Source organism: Monoraphidium neglectum (genome assembly GCF_000611645.1).
Source record: "Monoraphidium neglectum strain SAG 48.87 unplaced genomic scaffold scaffold00300, whole genome shotgun sequence".
In the NCBI taxonomy this organism is placed as follows: Eukaryota; Viridiplantae; Chlorophyta; class Chlorophyceae; order Sphaeropleales; family Selenastraceae; genus Monoraphidium; species Monoraphidium neglectum.
Genome location: NW_014013328.1, coordinates 2415 through 16787, shown reverse-complemented (window position 1 = coordinate 16787; position 14373 = coordinate 2415). Strand labels below are relative to the sequence as shown.

At 58.9% G+C, this 14373-nt stretch overlaps 4 protein-coding genes across 4 annotated transcripts in view; 1 reads left to right on the top strand and 3 right to left on the bottom strand.

Annotated features, from left to right (window-relative positions):
- Nucleotides 1-20, top strand: part of MNEG_2611 (hypothetical protein) — a gene marked incomplete at both ends in the record, with an annotated part of 2679 nt that extends 2659 nt beyond the window's left edge. The window contains one exon of the mRNA XM_014048914.1: nt 17-20. Coding sequence (XP_013904368.1) covers nt 17-20 — 4 coding nt within the window. The remainder of the gene's footprint in view (nt 1-16) is intronic.
- Nucleotides 21-1852: 1832 nt separating this feature from the next.
- MNEG_2610 (hypothetical protein) lies at nt 1853-4140 on the bottom strand (the record flags this gene model as incomplete). The annotated part of the gene is made up of 5 exons (XM_014048913.1): nt 1853-2178; nt 2517-2613; nt 2804-2896; nt 3234-3383; nt 3799-4140. The coding sequence occupies 5 exons, from the start codon at nt 4138-4140 to the stop codon at nt 1853-1855; spliced, it is 1008 nt and encodes a 335-aa protein (XP_013904367.1).
- Nucleotides 4141-5528: 1388 nt separating this feature from the next.
- MNEG_2609 (hypothetical protein) lies at nt 5529-8790 on the bottom strand (the record flags this gene model as incomplete). Its single annotated transcript, XM_014048912.1, has 8 exons — nt 5529-5675; nt 5996-6094; nt 6370-6522; nt 6779-6896; nt 7058-7215; nt 7591-7716; nt 8105-8179; nt 8563-8790. The coding sequence occupies 8 exons, from the start codon at nt 8788-8790 to the stop codon at nt 5529-5531; spliced, it is 1104 nt and encodes a 367-aa protein (XP_013904366.1).
- A 1570-nt stretch (nt 8791-10360) lies between these two features.
- On the bottom strand, nt 10361-12894 carry MNEG_2608 (hypothetical protein; the record flags this gene model as incomplete). The annotated part of the gene is made up of 8 exons (XM_014048911.1): nt 10361-10372; nt 10586-10635; nt 10865-10949; nt 11169-11310; nt 11517-11656; nt 11880-11979; nt 12259-12371; nt 12730-12894. 8 exons carry the CDS (start codon nt 12892-12894, stop codon nt 10361-10363), a joined length of 807 nt encoding a protein of 268 aa, XP_013904365.1.
- Nucleotides 12895-14373: the final 1479 nt, after the last annotated feature.

The following is a 14373-nucleotide window of genomic DNA, read 5'->3' as shown; positions in this document are numbered from 1 at the left end:
CGGCTGACGCTTTCAGCTGACAGCTGGCATTCCATGCTGGCAGTGCTGGAGGCCAAGGCAGCTGAAGCATCACCCCAGGCTGTGGCAAACACACTGTGGGCAATGGCCACGAGCAAGGCGGACTTTGCAGCGGTGTGGCGCACAGCATCACAGCTGAGGGGCGCACAGTTGACGCTGCTGCAGCTGGCAGACGCCGCCGTCATCCTGCAGCTTGTGGAGGGCATGAATGCGCAGGAAATCAGCAACAGCTTGTGGGCGCTGTCAGATCTGGGCATGCGCCCGCGACAGCTGGTGACGCTGCTGATGAAAGCGGCGCTGCAGCAGGTGGCAGCCATGAATCCACAGGAGATCAGCAACACGGCGCTAGCTGCAGCCAGGCTCGGCCTCTTCCATCCGCCGCTGTTCGCAGCGCTCCTTGCTGCTGCACCGGAGCAACGCCAAGGAATTCCGGCAAATCCGCAGCACATCTGCAACCTTTGCTGGGCTGTGGCAATAGCGGACCAGCGGCCACTGTCGCAGCAGGTGATAACATTGTGTGAGCAGCTGGCAGCGAGCGCGCTGTGGGACGGAGGTTTCACCAGCGTTGGCTGCGCACAGCTGTGGCAGGTGCACCTATGGCTGCTGGACTGCCACCTAGGCGGTGCTGGGCTAGCAGACGCATTGTCAAAGGGACGGTTGCAGCGGTGTGCGGGTGAGTGGGAGCAGAGTTTGCAACAAACAGCCCAGCAGCGCCGGACCAGGTTTGAGCGGAGCGTATTTGCAATCGCGCAGCGGCTGCCATGCGTGGACGCCTGCAGTCAAGAGGCGCGCACGGAGGACGGGGCGTTCAGCGTCGACGTCGCCGCAACGCACATCCCAAGCGGGCGACGTCTGGCCATTGAGGCGGACGGTCCGGTCCACTTTCTGCTGCCAGGCTGGCAGGAAACGGGCGAGACGCTGGCGCGCAACAGGGCGCTGGCAGCGCGCGGCTACTTGGTGGTGTCTGTGCCTCATTGGGAATGGGATGCGTTGCGGGGCAGCCGCGCTCGGGAGGCCTACCTGCAGCGCAAGGTGGAGGCAGCGCTGTCGAGAGAGCTCGGCCAAGGCAAAGGGCCCACTTCCCTGGCGGCCAGACAATAGAAGCATGCTGTTCCATGGTACATCTCCCAGCTTGTGCACCTTGTGATTTGATGTTGCTTAGTCTTTGACTGATTTCTTTATTATACTAGCAAATTGCTCCACCACAAAGGCGTTTGACCAGGCTCAGCAGCTTTGTGTAATTCCTGCCTGCACCCGCTGACCCTCTTGTTTGGCATGCGACCTCACTTGGGCCACCAGATGCATCCCATCAACCTTTTAAAGCAATTTATGTGTGTTGCATGTAGGCAACACGCACACAACGGTAAGTCATTGCATACAAGACATTCAATACCAGCCTACGTGTAATCATGCACACAGCATATCGATCTGGGAGTACATTGCATCCAGGAAATTCAGGGTGTCAGGGCCACACTGGTGCTCTTGACAGCGGCAGCCCTATTGGCCAAATGGCACCACCGCGCGCAGCCATTGTCTTGGATGCTCACACGTGTGAAGACGTCATGACTGTAGGGCTGGCCCAGCAACCAGGAGACCGTTATTACTCAGTGTTTAGACCAATGAAATTACAATGCCCACTCACCAACAAAACCAAGCCAAACACACAACATGCAGAAACAGCCGGCGCAACGCAGGTCTTGCAGGGTACACGAGCAGCAGTTAACAGAATTGCATGAGTCAAAACGGCGCTACCTTGGTCATGGACGAATTCAATGTTGGGTTGGGTCATCAAAGACTTTGTGTCACGCCATGCCGGGGGCGCCTGCCCCAGCGGCTAGTGCCCCTTGCCGCCCTTGCCACCCCCGCCCTTGCCGCCGTGCGCCTTGGACAGGCTGCTGGCGATGAGGCCCCCGAACACGAGCGCGACCGCCACCCACTGCGCGGGCAGCAGGGGGTTGCCGACCAGCAGCACGCTGAAGAGGATGTTGAAAAACTTGCGGGTGGTGCAGATGAGGGTGTTGACCAGCGAACCGAACCGCTTGATGGTAAAGAATATGAAGAGCTGCCCCACCGCGCCGCAGACGCAGAAGAGCAGGATGTCGCGCGTCGCGTCGGGGTGGCGCGCGCAGAACGCGGCGAGGCCGGCGCCGACGCCCGACACTGCGGCAGTGAGGATTGGGGAGTGTGGGCAGGGGTGCGGGCGGTGCCGGGTGGGACGCTCGGGGAGGCGGCATAGCAACATTGTATTGGGAAAGAATGAAAAAGAAGGGGGTAGCATTACATATTTGATACTCTTGTGTGGCAACCCGCTTCTGCAGCCATCCAGGCTCATGGGTTGGAGACTGCAGGGGCAGTGGCTGACTTTGTCCCCAACTGCAACTCGGGGGCTGCTGCACACAATGGGGCGTGGCACTCGGCACGGCCGCAGGGCAGCACAAATTTTGCACCGAGCTGCACATGATCACAGGCGCGTGTCGGCGCAGGGCGACGCCCTTCACCTGCGAGGTAGGCGCCGTAGTAGAGGGCGCACCAGAAGTTCATCCAGCACATCATGTGTATCGGCGAGTTGCCCGGGTGGCGGTGGTTTATCTCGTCCTGCGCGGGGGTTATATGTTGCATCGGTCAAGCCAGAGTCGGGTTCGCGATCGGCGTGTCGCTGTTGCGGCGGCCAGCGCGGGCGCAGGGCGGAGGCTTCGCTTGGCGTCCCGACAGCGCCAGTGGCGATCACGCCACAAGTGATGCAGCGTGTATGATGCAGCGCTTGCATCCCTGCCGCGGGGCTCACCTGGGCTGCGTTGGTGTAGCCGTCCAGGAAGAGGTTCAGGAAACACAGGGTGTAGCCCAGGGGGGCGTTCGGCGCGGCGAGCTTTGTGGTCACCTGGGGCATTGGGTGCGACACGGCGGGCATGTGTGTACAGAGTGCGGAAGCATGGTGCGTGGTGCAGGCGGGGAGCTTGGGCGTTGGAGGGGAGAAGAGGGGCGTGGCTTGGAAAGTGAGGAACGCCAGTGCATGCCATTGGCAAGTGCCATGGGTGGTGGGGTGCTCCACGCCGACATGCGCAACGAAAGCCGCCTACTGCTTGTGGCCAGCTATCCTTCGATAGGCAGCCCTGGTGGCTGGCACAGCCTTCGCAACGCCGCCGCTGCTCGCCGCCACCACCCCTTGCGTCGCCGCCTGAGGCCACATGCGGGAGCGCAAGCGAGCGCGCTTGCACCTTGCTGCTGCTGCGCCGCGCGAACAGGCCGACCCCGACGCCGATGAGGCTCATGCAGAGGTACTCGAAGCCGCTGTAGCGCTTGCGGTGCAGCAGCGTGCCGACGACCATGACGGGGACCATCTTGGTGGACTTGGCCAGCACCTGGGCCTGAGGGGTCAGAGTGGGCGGCGCGGCAGGAGGCGAGTGACATGCTGTTTTGGGAGGATGGGATGTTCAAGATTTAGTGACAGTGTGTTAGGGGGTGGAACTGGCGACTGTGCACTCTCAAACACGGATGTGCGCAATGTGCTAGGGTGATCAGGGGTTGGGCAGAGGTCCTGGGCGACACGGGCGCCTGAGCGGTTGAGGCGGTGGTTGAGGCGGCTGCTGACAGCGGCTACGTTTTTGAAAGCTGCCGCTGCCGCAGGCTGATTGCAAATCTTCCCAAGGTGAAAGTGAGCTCCTGAAGAATAACTCATTTCAGAGACGGCGCATGTGCGGCTGCTCGAGGGGCGGACATGGTGTCCCCCCCTGGCCCCGCTGGCAGTGTGGATTGCGCCGCCATCTGTGTGGCACAACCCACCGGATAGCTGATATTCTTGAGAGCTACCATGCCAAACGCAGGCCCAATCGCATTGGTTAGCGCTGGCCGCCAGTACTCCCACCAAGACGGCAGCGCTGCATCGCCCTCCGCTGCCTTGACGCCACGGCCCGTGCGTCGCTGCAGCGCGACAAGAACATAGGCCCATAGAAAGCACATGAGGCTTTGTGCGCCATTGAGAGCTTCTAAATTGCCAAAGCGCTCCTGGCTGGCCCCATATCGCTTCATCTGCAGGTGCTCGGAGACCAGGCCCTGGGTCAGGTAGGCGCCATAGATCCCGGCCGTGCAGAACAGCAGAAGTCCTGCCGATTTGACGTCCGCCATGGCTGCTGTTATGGGACGCAGAGCAGCCCAACAAGTTCTAGTTAGGCTGATCTATAGACCAAGCTTCCGGTTGAGCTCGAGCAATTGATCAAGACCTTGGCGTTATGCTTGAAAGCCTCACGCCCGTGACACGAGTCCGCGACCTTTTGCTGGGCGTGCTGCCACCGATGCCGGGGCCGCTCAAAGAGCAGCTGCGGTGGTGCCTGCCAATGAGCCAACCTACCCACCACGCGTCGAGCGTATTTGGTTGTTTGCTAAGAAATTCAGATTATACAGCGCACAAACTCTGGAAGTTATTGAGCATGTAAGTCCATACTGCGCAGAACCGCTGGTCAAGCTGTCAGCCCCAACAACAGAGTGTTGCCCATGCCAGTCCCAGTGCAATCAGCTCGCGATTGAGGCGCTGCATTGCTTGGCACCATTCCCCTTGTATCACACCAACCTGCTGCAGTAATTTGTCCCCAAATAGGGTTCAATCACGCGTAATTAGCCACACCTCACGGGTAGGCACTTCACTTGCGGGACTGGTCGGTTGGGCAGGATACTGTTGCTGCTACTAAATAAAACCATGTCAACAATGAGGTGATACACAGAGAGCGCTGCACATGTCACTGTTACTGGAGGCCACAGGGCCAGATTGTTCGCTGGGGTGAACATGATTTGATTCACTTGCGCGCTGACCCAACCTCACCCGCAGTCGCATGCTGCAAGCACACCACACAGGGTGTGGCGTCAGTCAGAAACAAGGGGTTGAGCAGCAGCTGCAGCCTTCCAGGGGTTGTGTTGTTACCGGCAACTCTCGTGGTTGGCGAGTGCGTCCTACCCACACCGCACCACAGCGCCAAAAAAACAAAGTCACAGGGGGGTTCCGGAGGAGCACGGATCAGGAGGATCGAAGTGCGACGCGAGCACAACTGTGCGCACATGGGCATATTGTTGGGAGGAAAAGACCGGATGGCCTTTGCGCGTTTGAAGTGGCATGAATTGCCGGGATAAGGTTAGAATTGTCGCCGAAGCGCAGTGGCGCGCCGTTGGGGCGTTTGCCCTGGCGCCCTTGCTTTGCAGCAAGCTCGTCCAGGGTGGGGGAGGCCTTGGCAGCCCCCGCATTAGTTCAAGGGATCGCTGTTTCTCATTAGCATGAAAACATGAGGGCCCGCCTGCACAGCCTGTGCACACCCGCAACAGCTTCAGCGGCCAGCCAGACGCCACCTTGCCATTCAAGGGATTTGCTGGACTGCACTTCAAGAGTTTGAAGTTGGCAATAGGTACGTTGTAGCAAAGCTTGCCGATGTACAAACACGCAGGGCCTTTTGGTACTTTGCACGCACGTCAATTTTGCCACCAAGAGCTGACGTGCCACCAAGGGCCCACCAATTCCGGCTGCACACTTACTCCCTCGCGCCGCCTCCGAGCATGCGGCTCATACCACCCATCAGCCGCCCGCCCAGGCTGCTCTGCAGCTGCTTCTCAGCCGACGCGGTTGCTTCCTCCAGCTTCTCGGCTGCATCTGCGTACAGCAGCCGCTCGTGCCACACCTAGTGTAGGCAGTTTGCGAGCATAATGTCGGTGGGTGAAAACTCATGCATTACAATTGGATGGGTGGTTGGGGATACAATATTGTCAACATGGTTGCATTAGGCCCTGAGCATACACCGTTGGCATAAGAGTGGCTTACTTGCAGCTTTCAAGCTGCAAAACGTGCTGGACTATCCAATGCGTGATTGTTGTGCACCCTGGCAACACCAGTGCACATGCGTCTGCTGCGAGTACTGTTTCCAAACATGCACATGCACGCTTCAATCCATGCACTGCACATGCTCATACATGCAGCCCATAACCAAGACCGCTTCCTCACCAGCACGCTGATGGCGTATTGGCCGCTGCCTACGTCCTTGACGGTGAGCTGCAGGGGGAAGCGGTTCATGAACACGCTCAGGTCCACGTTGAGCCACCCCTGGGGAACGGGGTCGGACGGGAGGGGGTGGGGTGAACGGGATGGGATGGGATGGGATGGGATGGGAGGTGTGGGAAGGGGATGGTTGGGGTGGGATAGGACGGGTCCCCCTTGAAAGTGAGGGGGTCAGGGCATGGGAGATGGGAGGTGGGCCCCGAGAAGCATGAATCGGAGCCCCTCCCGCCTTCTCAAAGGCATTCCCCTTTGTGCCGTTTCACTCACTGCCAAACCCAACTAATCATATTGCCCTAGAACTCCCCCAAACCTACACCTACCAGGCTCAGGCGGTAGTCCCCAAAGTCAGCATAGTGCTGCCAAAAGTGGAAGGTGTACACGTAGGACGGGTCAAACACGGCCCCCTCCATGTTTGCCGGCACGTCGCACCACTTGCGCCGCCTGTCGGCCCCCAGCGGTTTGCCGCGCGCGTCCTGTGCAGGTGAGTAAATGATAGGTCAAGGATTAACGTGGGCAAATTGTTTCACTCTCCTTGTGTGCAGCATGTGTCGTGACAGCACTTCAATATAATTGCCTATATTCTCAGACCCAGGTAAGGTATCCACACTTCTCCCTGATTGCAAAGCCACACACACGCCTCTCCCTGATTGCAAAGCCACACACGCAAGCAGGAGTTTCATTAATCAAGTGGGCGGCAGAGGTTTGGGGTAGATGAGTAGAGGCACCCACCACGGCCTTTGGCAGCATGAGGGTGCAGTCCTCCTGCGCGTCGTACATCCCCGGCTGCTCCCCCTCCCTCGACACGTTGACCAGCTGGCAGGCGGCCATCACTGGGTTCATGAAGTACCTTCGAAGATATGAAGGAGGGAGTTGTGAGAATTCGGTTAACACCCTATGGCGCTGCGGCATGGTGAGGCTGCTTCAATCCCATTCCATCCACCCCACCTGCCACTCACGAGGTGTTCCATCCACCACGCGTCTCACTCACGTGGCGCAGCTACTGCTCACCTGGGGGTGCCGTCCACCTTGACCAGCGTCGTGTTGCTGAAGGCCTTGCCTGCAGCCGTCATCATCGCGCTGCACATCCAGGTGGGCAGCTTGGCCACGTTGAAGGCCTCCTGGCCTATGCACATGTCTGACGCCTTAAACAGGTCCTTGAATCGCGCCTGGTTTTGATCAGGTCAGGTTGTGGTGAGGTGGGTCAGTCGGTGCAAGTCGGTGGGCGGGGCTGGTTGCAGCGACATCAGATGAGAAGTCGGCTGAGTGTTTGTGGCACGCAGCAACACAGAAAGTGAGGACGATGGCGGTGGCTGATGTGCTGGACTTGCAGCCGGAGCCTGGTCACAAACTAGCATCCCACCGTTACTGGCAACGCCCAGCTCCTCAAAGCCCCAAACCCAGATATTTCAGTGCGCAGAGCGCACACCCGTGGCCATATGCCACCTAAGGCCGCCCTGCAACGCATCCTGACAGCCGGCTTCTTATCCAAGCTTGCGTGATGGCCAGCCCCTGCCTCCGCAGTGGGCAGCCAATACCCGCACCAGCAGTAGCCGCGCCAGCACCCGCACCTGCACGCAGACCTGGACGAACCGCTTCTTGCCGGTGAAGAAGCCGGGTTGCGTGCTCTTGACGCCGCGCACGTGGATCTCCACCTTGCCGTATGCTAGCTGGGAATGTTACGGAGTTGCAAATTTGCATGTGAGGTTTGGCACCTGAGGTCAGTGGAAAGCTACATTTCTCTCGTTACGTCGCCCTTCTAGGTTAAATCCTTGCAATATTCCGAGCAGCATGCGCGTAGCCCTCCGGCTGGACTCGCAACTGGGCAGCTTTGTGCGGGCGGCATGGCCTGATGCAGGCGCCTGCGCACCACCCTGTGCGACAACCTGCTGCATTTTTTTGATAAGGCTGATGGAGTGGAGCGGCCTAAGCAGTCCCTTGTCCACCATGTAGGATGCCCGGACTGCCTTTATTGCAAGCAGCAGCTGCAACGTTGGCATCGCATCGCCCGGCGCAGTGTGGGATTGTCACACTCAATTTGATCAACAGCCCGCCCACCTCGCTGTCAAACTCCATGAGGCGGCGGTTGACCGACTCCAGGTTGACGGCCGGCGACACCACGCCATCGATAGTCTGCGGGCGCAGGGTGTCGGCGGTGTTGCCTTGTGGCGTGGTGGTGCTGAATGCGCCACAGTTGTAGTTATGGACTATTTGTTCTACTCTGTGCTGCTACTTGTACTGGGTTGCATGGGCATGCATATGCACAGCAGCATCGCAGATACGGCTTCAGGCACACCGACAGCGGCGACTGGAAAAGGCCTCTATCCACAGCACCGGCATGCAACCAGTGTCAGTTGCCCCCGGGCAGCTGTGATGCAAGATGAACAACACTTGACTTGCTGGTGCTTCTATCCCATATCATTGCCATGCACAGCTGGGTGTCATGCCGACGACTCGGACTGCAAAGGTGCGTCGCAGCGCCGAGCGTGCTCTGCGCACCCGCCCCTGCTGCCCACCTGCTTGCCCCCAAACGGATTCAGCGTGACTAACACCGGATAGTGGCACGACTCCTTGAAATCCTCGGGCGAAGGAATCGCAGGGACGAGCAGCGGGTGGATTCCCTGGAGGTTGAGGCCGTGAAGCCTGTCCTTCCCCGACACCGAGCCCTGGAGCTTGCCGTTTTTCGCATCACTGTCCGACAGCGATGTGCCGCCCTTCACAGGCACGACCTCTGCGACTGTCATGGTTGCTGCGTGTGCGCTGGCCCGCTACGAGCCGCGGGCCAAGGGCGTACAGAGCAACGAGCTACGCAATCAAGATAGAGTCGAATTGAATCAACAATTGCCTCACTTCGATTCTAGGCGTCTCTGCAAGGAGTCGTGGAGGGAACTGCACGCACTTGCTCTCCTGCCGATCAAGCAGGCGTGCGAAGCTGATGGCTCGGACACCTGAACCAGCCGTGCTCTACAGAATACAAGTAATTGGCTTGATTTACTGTTATCTGACTTGGCGTCGATGCGATTACGGTAATCATGCAGCATGACTGGGTTACAGGGCAACGTGGTTCCAAGATCTCAAGATCTAGTTGTCTGCGATGCAGCTTCGTCGTGTGCGTGAATTGTGCTGTGCAGGTCCTAGTAGTCAATGGCATGCCCTCAAGGTTGACAGCTCTTTGCCAGATCATTTGCTGCAATGCTTCGGGGTTGTCCCTGCCTGCAGTTGCCCGGCTTGCAGTGTAAACAATTGCTTGTTGACCATACGTGTGTTTTGATGGGGACGCCTCGAACAGCGCAATACGCGCTGTGCAGGTACAAATCTCGCATATATATTACATCCAGCGCGCCGAAGGGGCGGCATGGGCGGGGTGGTTTTGCGGTGGAAGGTCAACATATGGTGGCATCGGCACGCAAGCACCAAAATTCGCCCTGGCTTCGTGTTGCTAGGAGTTTGTCTGTCCTTTAGCGAATGAACAACATCGAAAATTGGACAAATAGAGAGCTGCTCCTAGTTGTTTGCAGTCAGCACGTTGCAACTGTTGAGAAGGTGATGATGAGGGACAGATGTACCAGACCCAGCAGGGCTCTGCAAGAGCAGATGCAAGCTTCCGCACGGCCTCGCAAAGTCAACGCATGGCACGCTTGCACGCTTCTGAGCACGTGCGAGTTCCTGGCACCTGGCAGCAAGCAGACTGGGGCTAGTCACGCCCAGTGATGAGTCACGGTACCGCGAGTGGGGCGTAGTGTCAATAAAAGCACGATCGCCCCAAGCGTGCAGCCCCCTGGCTACTGCATCAAGCCAGAGCGCCGCTCTTCAGCTGCAGCACTGGCTGGGGCCAGGGTCTGTCCGTGGCTTAGCTGCCGTCCCTGCAGTATTGAATCAATCGTGGAGGTTGTTTGCGAGGTGTGCTGCAGCAAATTAATTAGCGTGCAAATCCAACGTGGTGGCCCTCGCTACCGCCCTTTAGCAACTGGAGAGCCCTTCAAAAACGGCCCCATAGAGTTGCCGCTCTTTCCCTGCTTTGGGGCCAGCCGCGTATCCTTCTGCGCGGCCGCCGAGCTGTGGCGCGTTATCACTGGTGTCCCGTTGATTCAACTCGATCTGGATCACGACCAGAACCTGAGGCGACTGCCCCTTGCCTTGGGCGCCCCAACTTCGCCACCGCCATCCGCCCGCTGGCTTTCCGCAGCCGCCGTCGCCGCTGCAGCAGCGGCTGCGGCAGTGCGCGCCCGCTGCGACTGAACGTGCTCCTCCGGGTACAGCAGCCGCTCGTGCCACACCTGTCACGCAGGGATGGCGCAGGCACCAACCATACTTTCAGGGGAACAGCTGCATGCGCACGTGGCAGGGCCAAGCAAGGACTCCTGCTGGCAACAGGCAATTCCCGGTCGGTGCTGCACAATCCTGCTTACACCCAGCCCGTCCTGGCCTGCAGTGCTGCAGGTGTGGAGAGCGACGGGCTGTCACAACATCAACAACGCATGTTTGAAGGTGCACACTACAGTTGCAGCACGAGGCGCGGAGGGGTGTCAGACAACTCACCAGCAGGCTGTAGGCGTAGTCACCGCTGTCACGGTCTTTCACCATGATGCCTGGGGTTTACAGTATCACATCATTTCGTGGATGCGACAAGAGTATTTAATGGTTGCCAGCGCCTGGACGATTGCAGGACCAGCCAAGTGGCAGCGGCAGTCCACGCATGCAGGCAACGTGTTATTGCTGAAAGCCGTCCGCATGGGCCATTGGCCACCTGCAAGCCCACAAGCAGGCTGGCGGGCCTTTGGGCCAGCAGCCGTCCCTGCAGGTGCCGCAGTGGCGCACCTATGGGCTGCGAGGACAGCACCCATGTCAGGTCAAACGACACAAAGCCGCCCGCGCAGGCCTTGTAGGTCCCAAAGTCCAGCAGCTGCGGCAGTTGCAGGGACATTAGGTGGTGCACAAGGCGAGGCTCATCTTTCAGCTGGGGCGAGCAGCGGGGGCCCAGCTGGGTGGCAACAGTTCCTAATGTACACTCTGCTTCCACAGGCGTCATCAAACGCTCCTCTATGGCGACACTGCGCAAGTGCACCTGCCAAGCCACTCCACCCATGCTGATTGTCCACACAGACACAGGCTCGCCACGCACGTGCTGCCAGACGTGGAAGGTGTACACGTTGTCTGTGTCAAACGACAGCCCCTCCACGTTGGCCGGCTCGTCGCACCACTTGCGGCGGCGGTCAGCCGTCAGTGGGCCGCCCTCCTTGTCCGCCAGCTTTGAGGACAGCAGCCTGTGGGGGAGAGGGGACGGTTGTCACCAGAGAAGCAGGCAAATCCTGGGCAAGAACTGGGGGCTGGGCTGATTTCGACATCCTGTGATGGCATCACTCCGTCAAAGAGCTTCAGCTGCACGTACGGGGAAACACAGTCAGCCAGATAAAAACACCATTGAGAAGGCAAAAAGACCACCTGTGTGATTCATAACCTGCACACCCACCTGCAGTCCTCCGGCGCATCCCATATGTCCGGCTGCTCCCCCTCCTTTGCCACGTTGACCAGCTGGCAGGCCGCCAGCACGGGGTTCAGGAAGTAGGGCTGCTCGCAGTGGGCGTCCACAATAGTGGTCTTGGAGAAGACCTGGCGAGCGTCAAGTGTGTGTGAAGAGCCTGTGATATGTGTTGGTGTATGGAAGCACACATGCATACGCTCTGGCAATACGTGACTTTGGAATCAAGCTGGCAGTTCCGAGCGTTTGCAGCTGCCGCCAATTAGACCAATCCGCCGCTCTCCAGCAGATTTGTTGTCTCAAAATACATGATAAAAGTTGAACCATGGGCTGCCCCGACTGACCCCAGCCCACCTTGGCGCATGCTCGCAGCAGCTGCTCCATCAGCCACTCGGCCCCCGCCCCGCCCTGGATGGGCAGGTTGAACTCCTGCCCAGTGCACAGGCTGCTGGCCCTGCAGGACACAATGGACAATTAGTGTTGTTGAGGCCGTTAAACCCCAACATACATCCCATCGTGTGCATGCTGCTGGTACAAGGCCAGCCAGAATCTCACCAAGCATGCACCTGCCGGCAGGGCCAGACCTACCAACTTGGCGCCCGCTGCCCCACCGAACACTCACAGGCACCTGAACCACCCCTGATTGCACGCCGCAAGCACCCGTTTATTACGAGAAAGATAATCGACCTGCTTTTCCCCCACATGCAAACATGTCCATCTCTTGTGCACGCACCTGACGCGCCTCTTGAACTTGCCCTGCACCGCCACATGCACGTGGCGCTTCTTGCCCTCGAAAACCGCCGGGTCAGTGGTCGGCAGGTTGCGCATGTGGATCATCAGTCGGCCCTGCAGGGACCAGGAAACGTGCGACAAGCGCCAGGAATGCTTAAGACGTGCTGGTTTGCAGGTGCGATGCACACTCCACGAGCACGGCGGCCTCAGCAGTTGCGGGAGCGCTGACCAGGGCACACCGCTCGCCGCAGGACCCAATCAGCAAATAGCAAGCAGCGCTGCTGCGGTCAGTGCCAGCAGAAGAATGTTTGCATCTGAGTACAAAGTCTGCGCGCCTGGGGCTGGCCCGCAACGCAGCGCATTGCTTTTGTTGCACTCCCACTCGCTCCCACTCGCTCCCAGGACCATGTTTATCTGCTGTCTGACCGGCTTGCAATATCGCCTCAGCGGCCACTTCCGCGCAACCCCGCACCTTGAACATGCTGCTGTCAACCTCGAAAGAAGGCCCGTTGATCGGGATCTGCTGCGAGGGCTCGGCCGAGCCGTCGTACAGGGGCACAGGCGCCGCCACGCTTGCGTCGGGCGTGACCACAACCGGGCTGTGCGGTGAGGCGCGGAAGTCGTCCAGAGACGGCATGCACGGCCTGCGGAGGCAGATGAAAGCATTTAAATGCATGCGGCCGGGCATGCGGTCACACATGGTTGCCTGGTTTCCGGGCCAGGAGGAGGTTCGCAGGCCGAGCTGACACTTGCCTGTGGCGCGCCAGGACGTTGGCGGCGCAGCTTTTCGGCAGCATGCTCCACGTCTTCTGCACCATTTCCGGCTTCACAGCCTCACTATCTGTGGGAGGAGCCACCATGGCTGCCTCCGCGTGTTTGCCGGACGGGCCGAAAGGCGCGAAAAGCAATCACCCACACGAGCGGATCGAGTGCCGTGAGAGAGCTTACGTGGTTCTTCACAAGCGTGGAATATCAAGAAATTTCGAAATGCATGTCGAGGCCCACAGGGAACAGAGGCCCTGTGGCAAATTGCAAGGAAACACGATCGACGCGAGCCGCGCCCAAACAGGAAGTTGCGGACAAGGTCCCACCATAACCCGGTTGATCCGGGTGATATAAGCTTCTTTTCAACCATTTTCAAAGCTGGCAATCCTGTCAATGGGCCCCGGCAAGACGGATGCCCGCCCAGGATCCCTATCTCCTGCACCAGTCAGCGGAACCAGCACAACATGCCGGTCAGCCAGTCGCAAGCCCCGAACCGAACACGTGTCATTCGTCTCAACAATATGTTACTCTCAAATGAGCTGCAGCTTCAACACCAGAGCAGTTGTCCTGGCGTCAGGGTCGTTCGCAGGCTAGTGGCGATATCTGCCAACCCTGAACTCTGTTGCTTCGGGGTTGTCGACTCTGATGCAACAACACGTACCTCGGCGGCGTGACGCGGCTTGTCCCATGCCAGCTGTGTCAAACGCATAAAGCACCAGCTGCTGCTGGTGGGGGTAGAAACCCCCAACATCCAGTCACGTGCGTGTGGTTTGTGGCTCCATAGAGTTGAGCTGCAAGGCGATGTTGCACCTTTTTACTATGAACATCACTACCTAGCCAGCTTGATGCGTCAAAATTTTCTCAATATACAATGAGCAGCACTAAAAGTGCTGGAAAAGGATCTCATGCAGAAGCGTGTTTTGCTCAGTGCGCCCCGCGACAGGGTAGGCTGGATGCCAATTTATCATGAGCTCGTGTCATGGTGCGCCTGCGTGTGTGTGGCGTGGGTGGTCAAGAACCTGATACTGACCCCCTCCTCTCTTGAGGCCTGTCCTTCTTGACAGGATAAGGGATGGCTCAAAAATTGCCAGCACGCTGTGCTTGCAAGCCCCAAAAAGCAGTGTCCAGCCGCAACAAACCGCCTCGCCATTCAATTCCCGTAATGTGTTTTCGAATTCAGCAACCTGCAAAGCGGCAGCACTCATCAACCAGGGCGGCCACTGGCAGACCTGTGACACAGCGGACATGCCACCCCGGGGCTGGCAGGATCCGTGGTGGCACAGCATGCACTGACCCTAGGACCCTACAACCCATCCTCCAGCTCCCGCTGTCGTGGTGCCTGGCCACACCG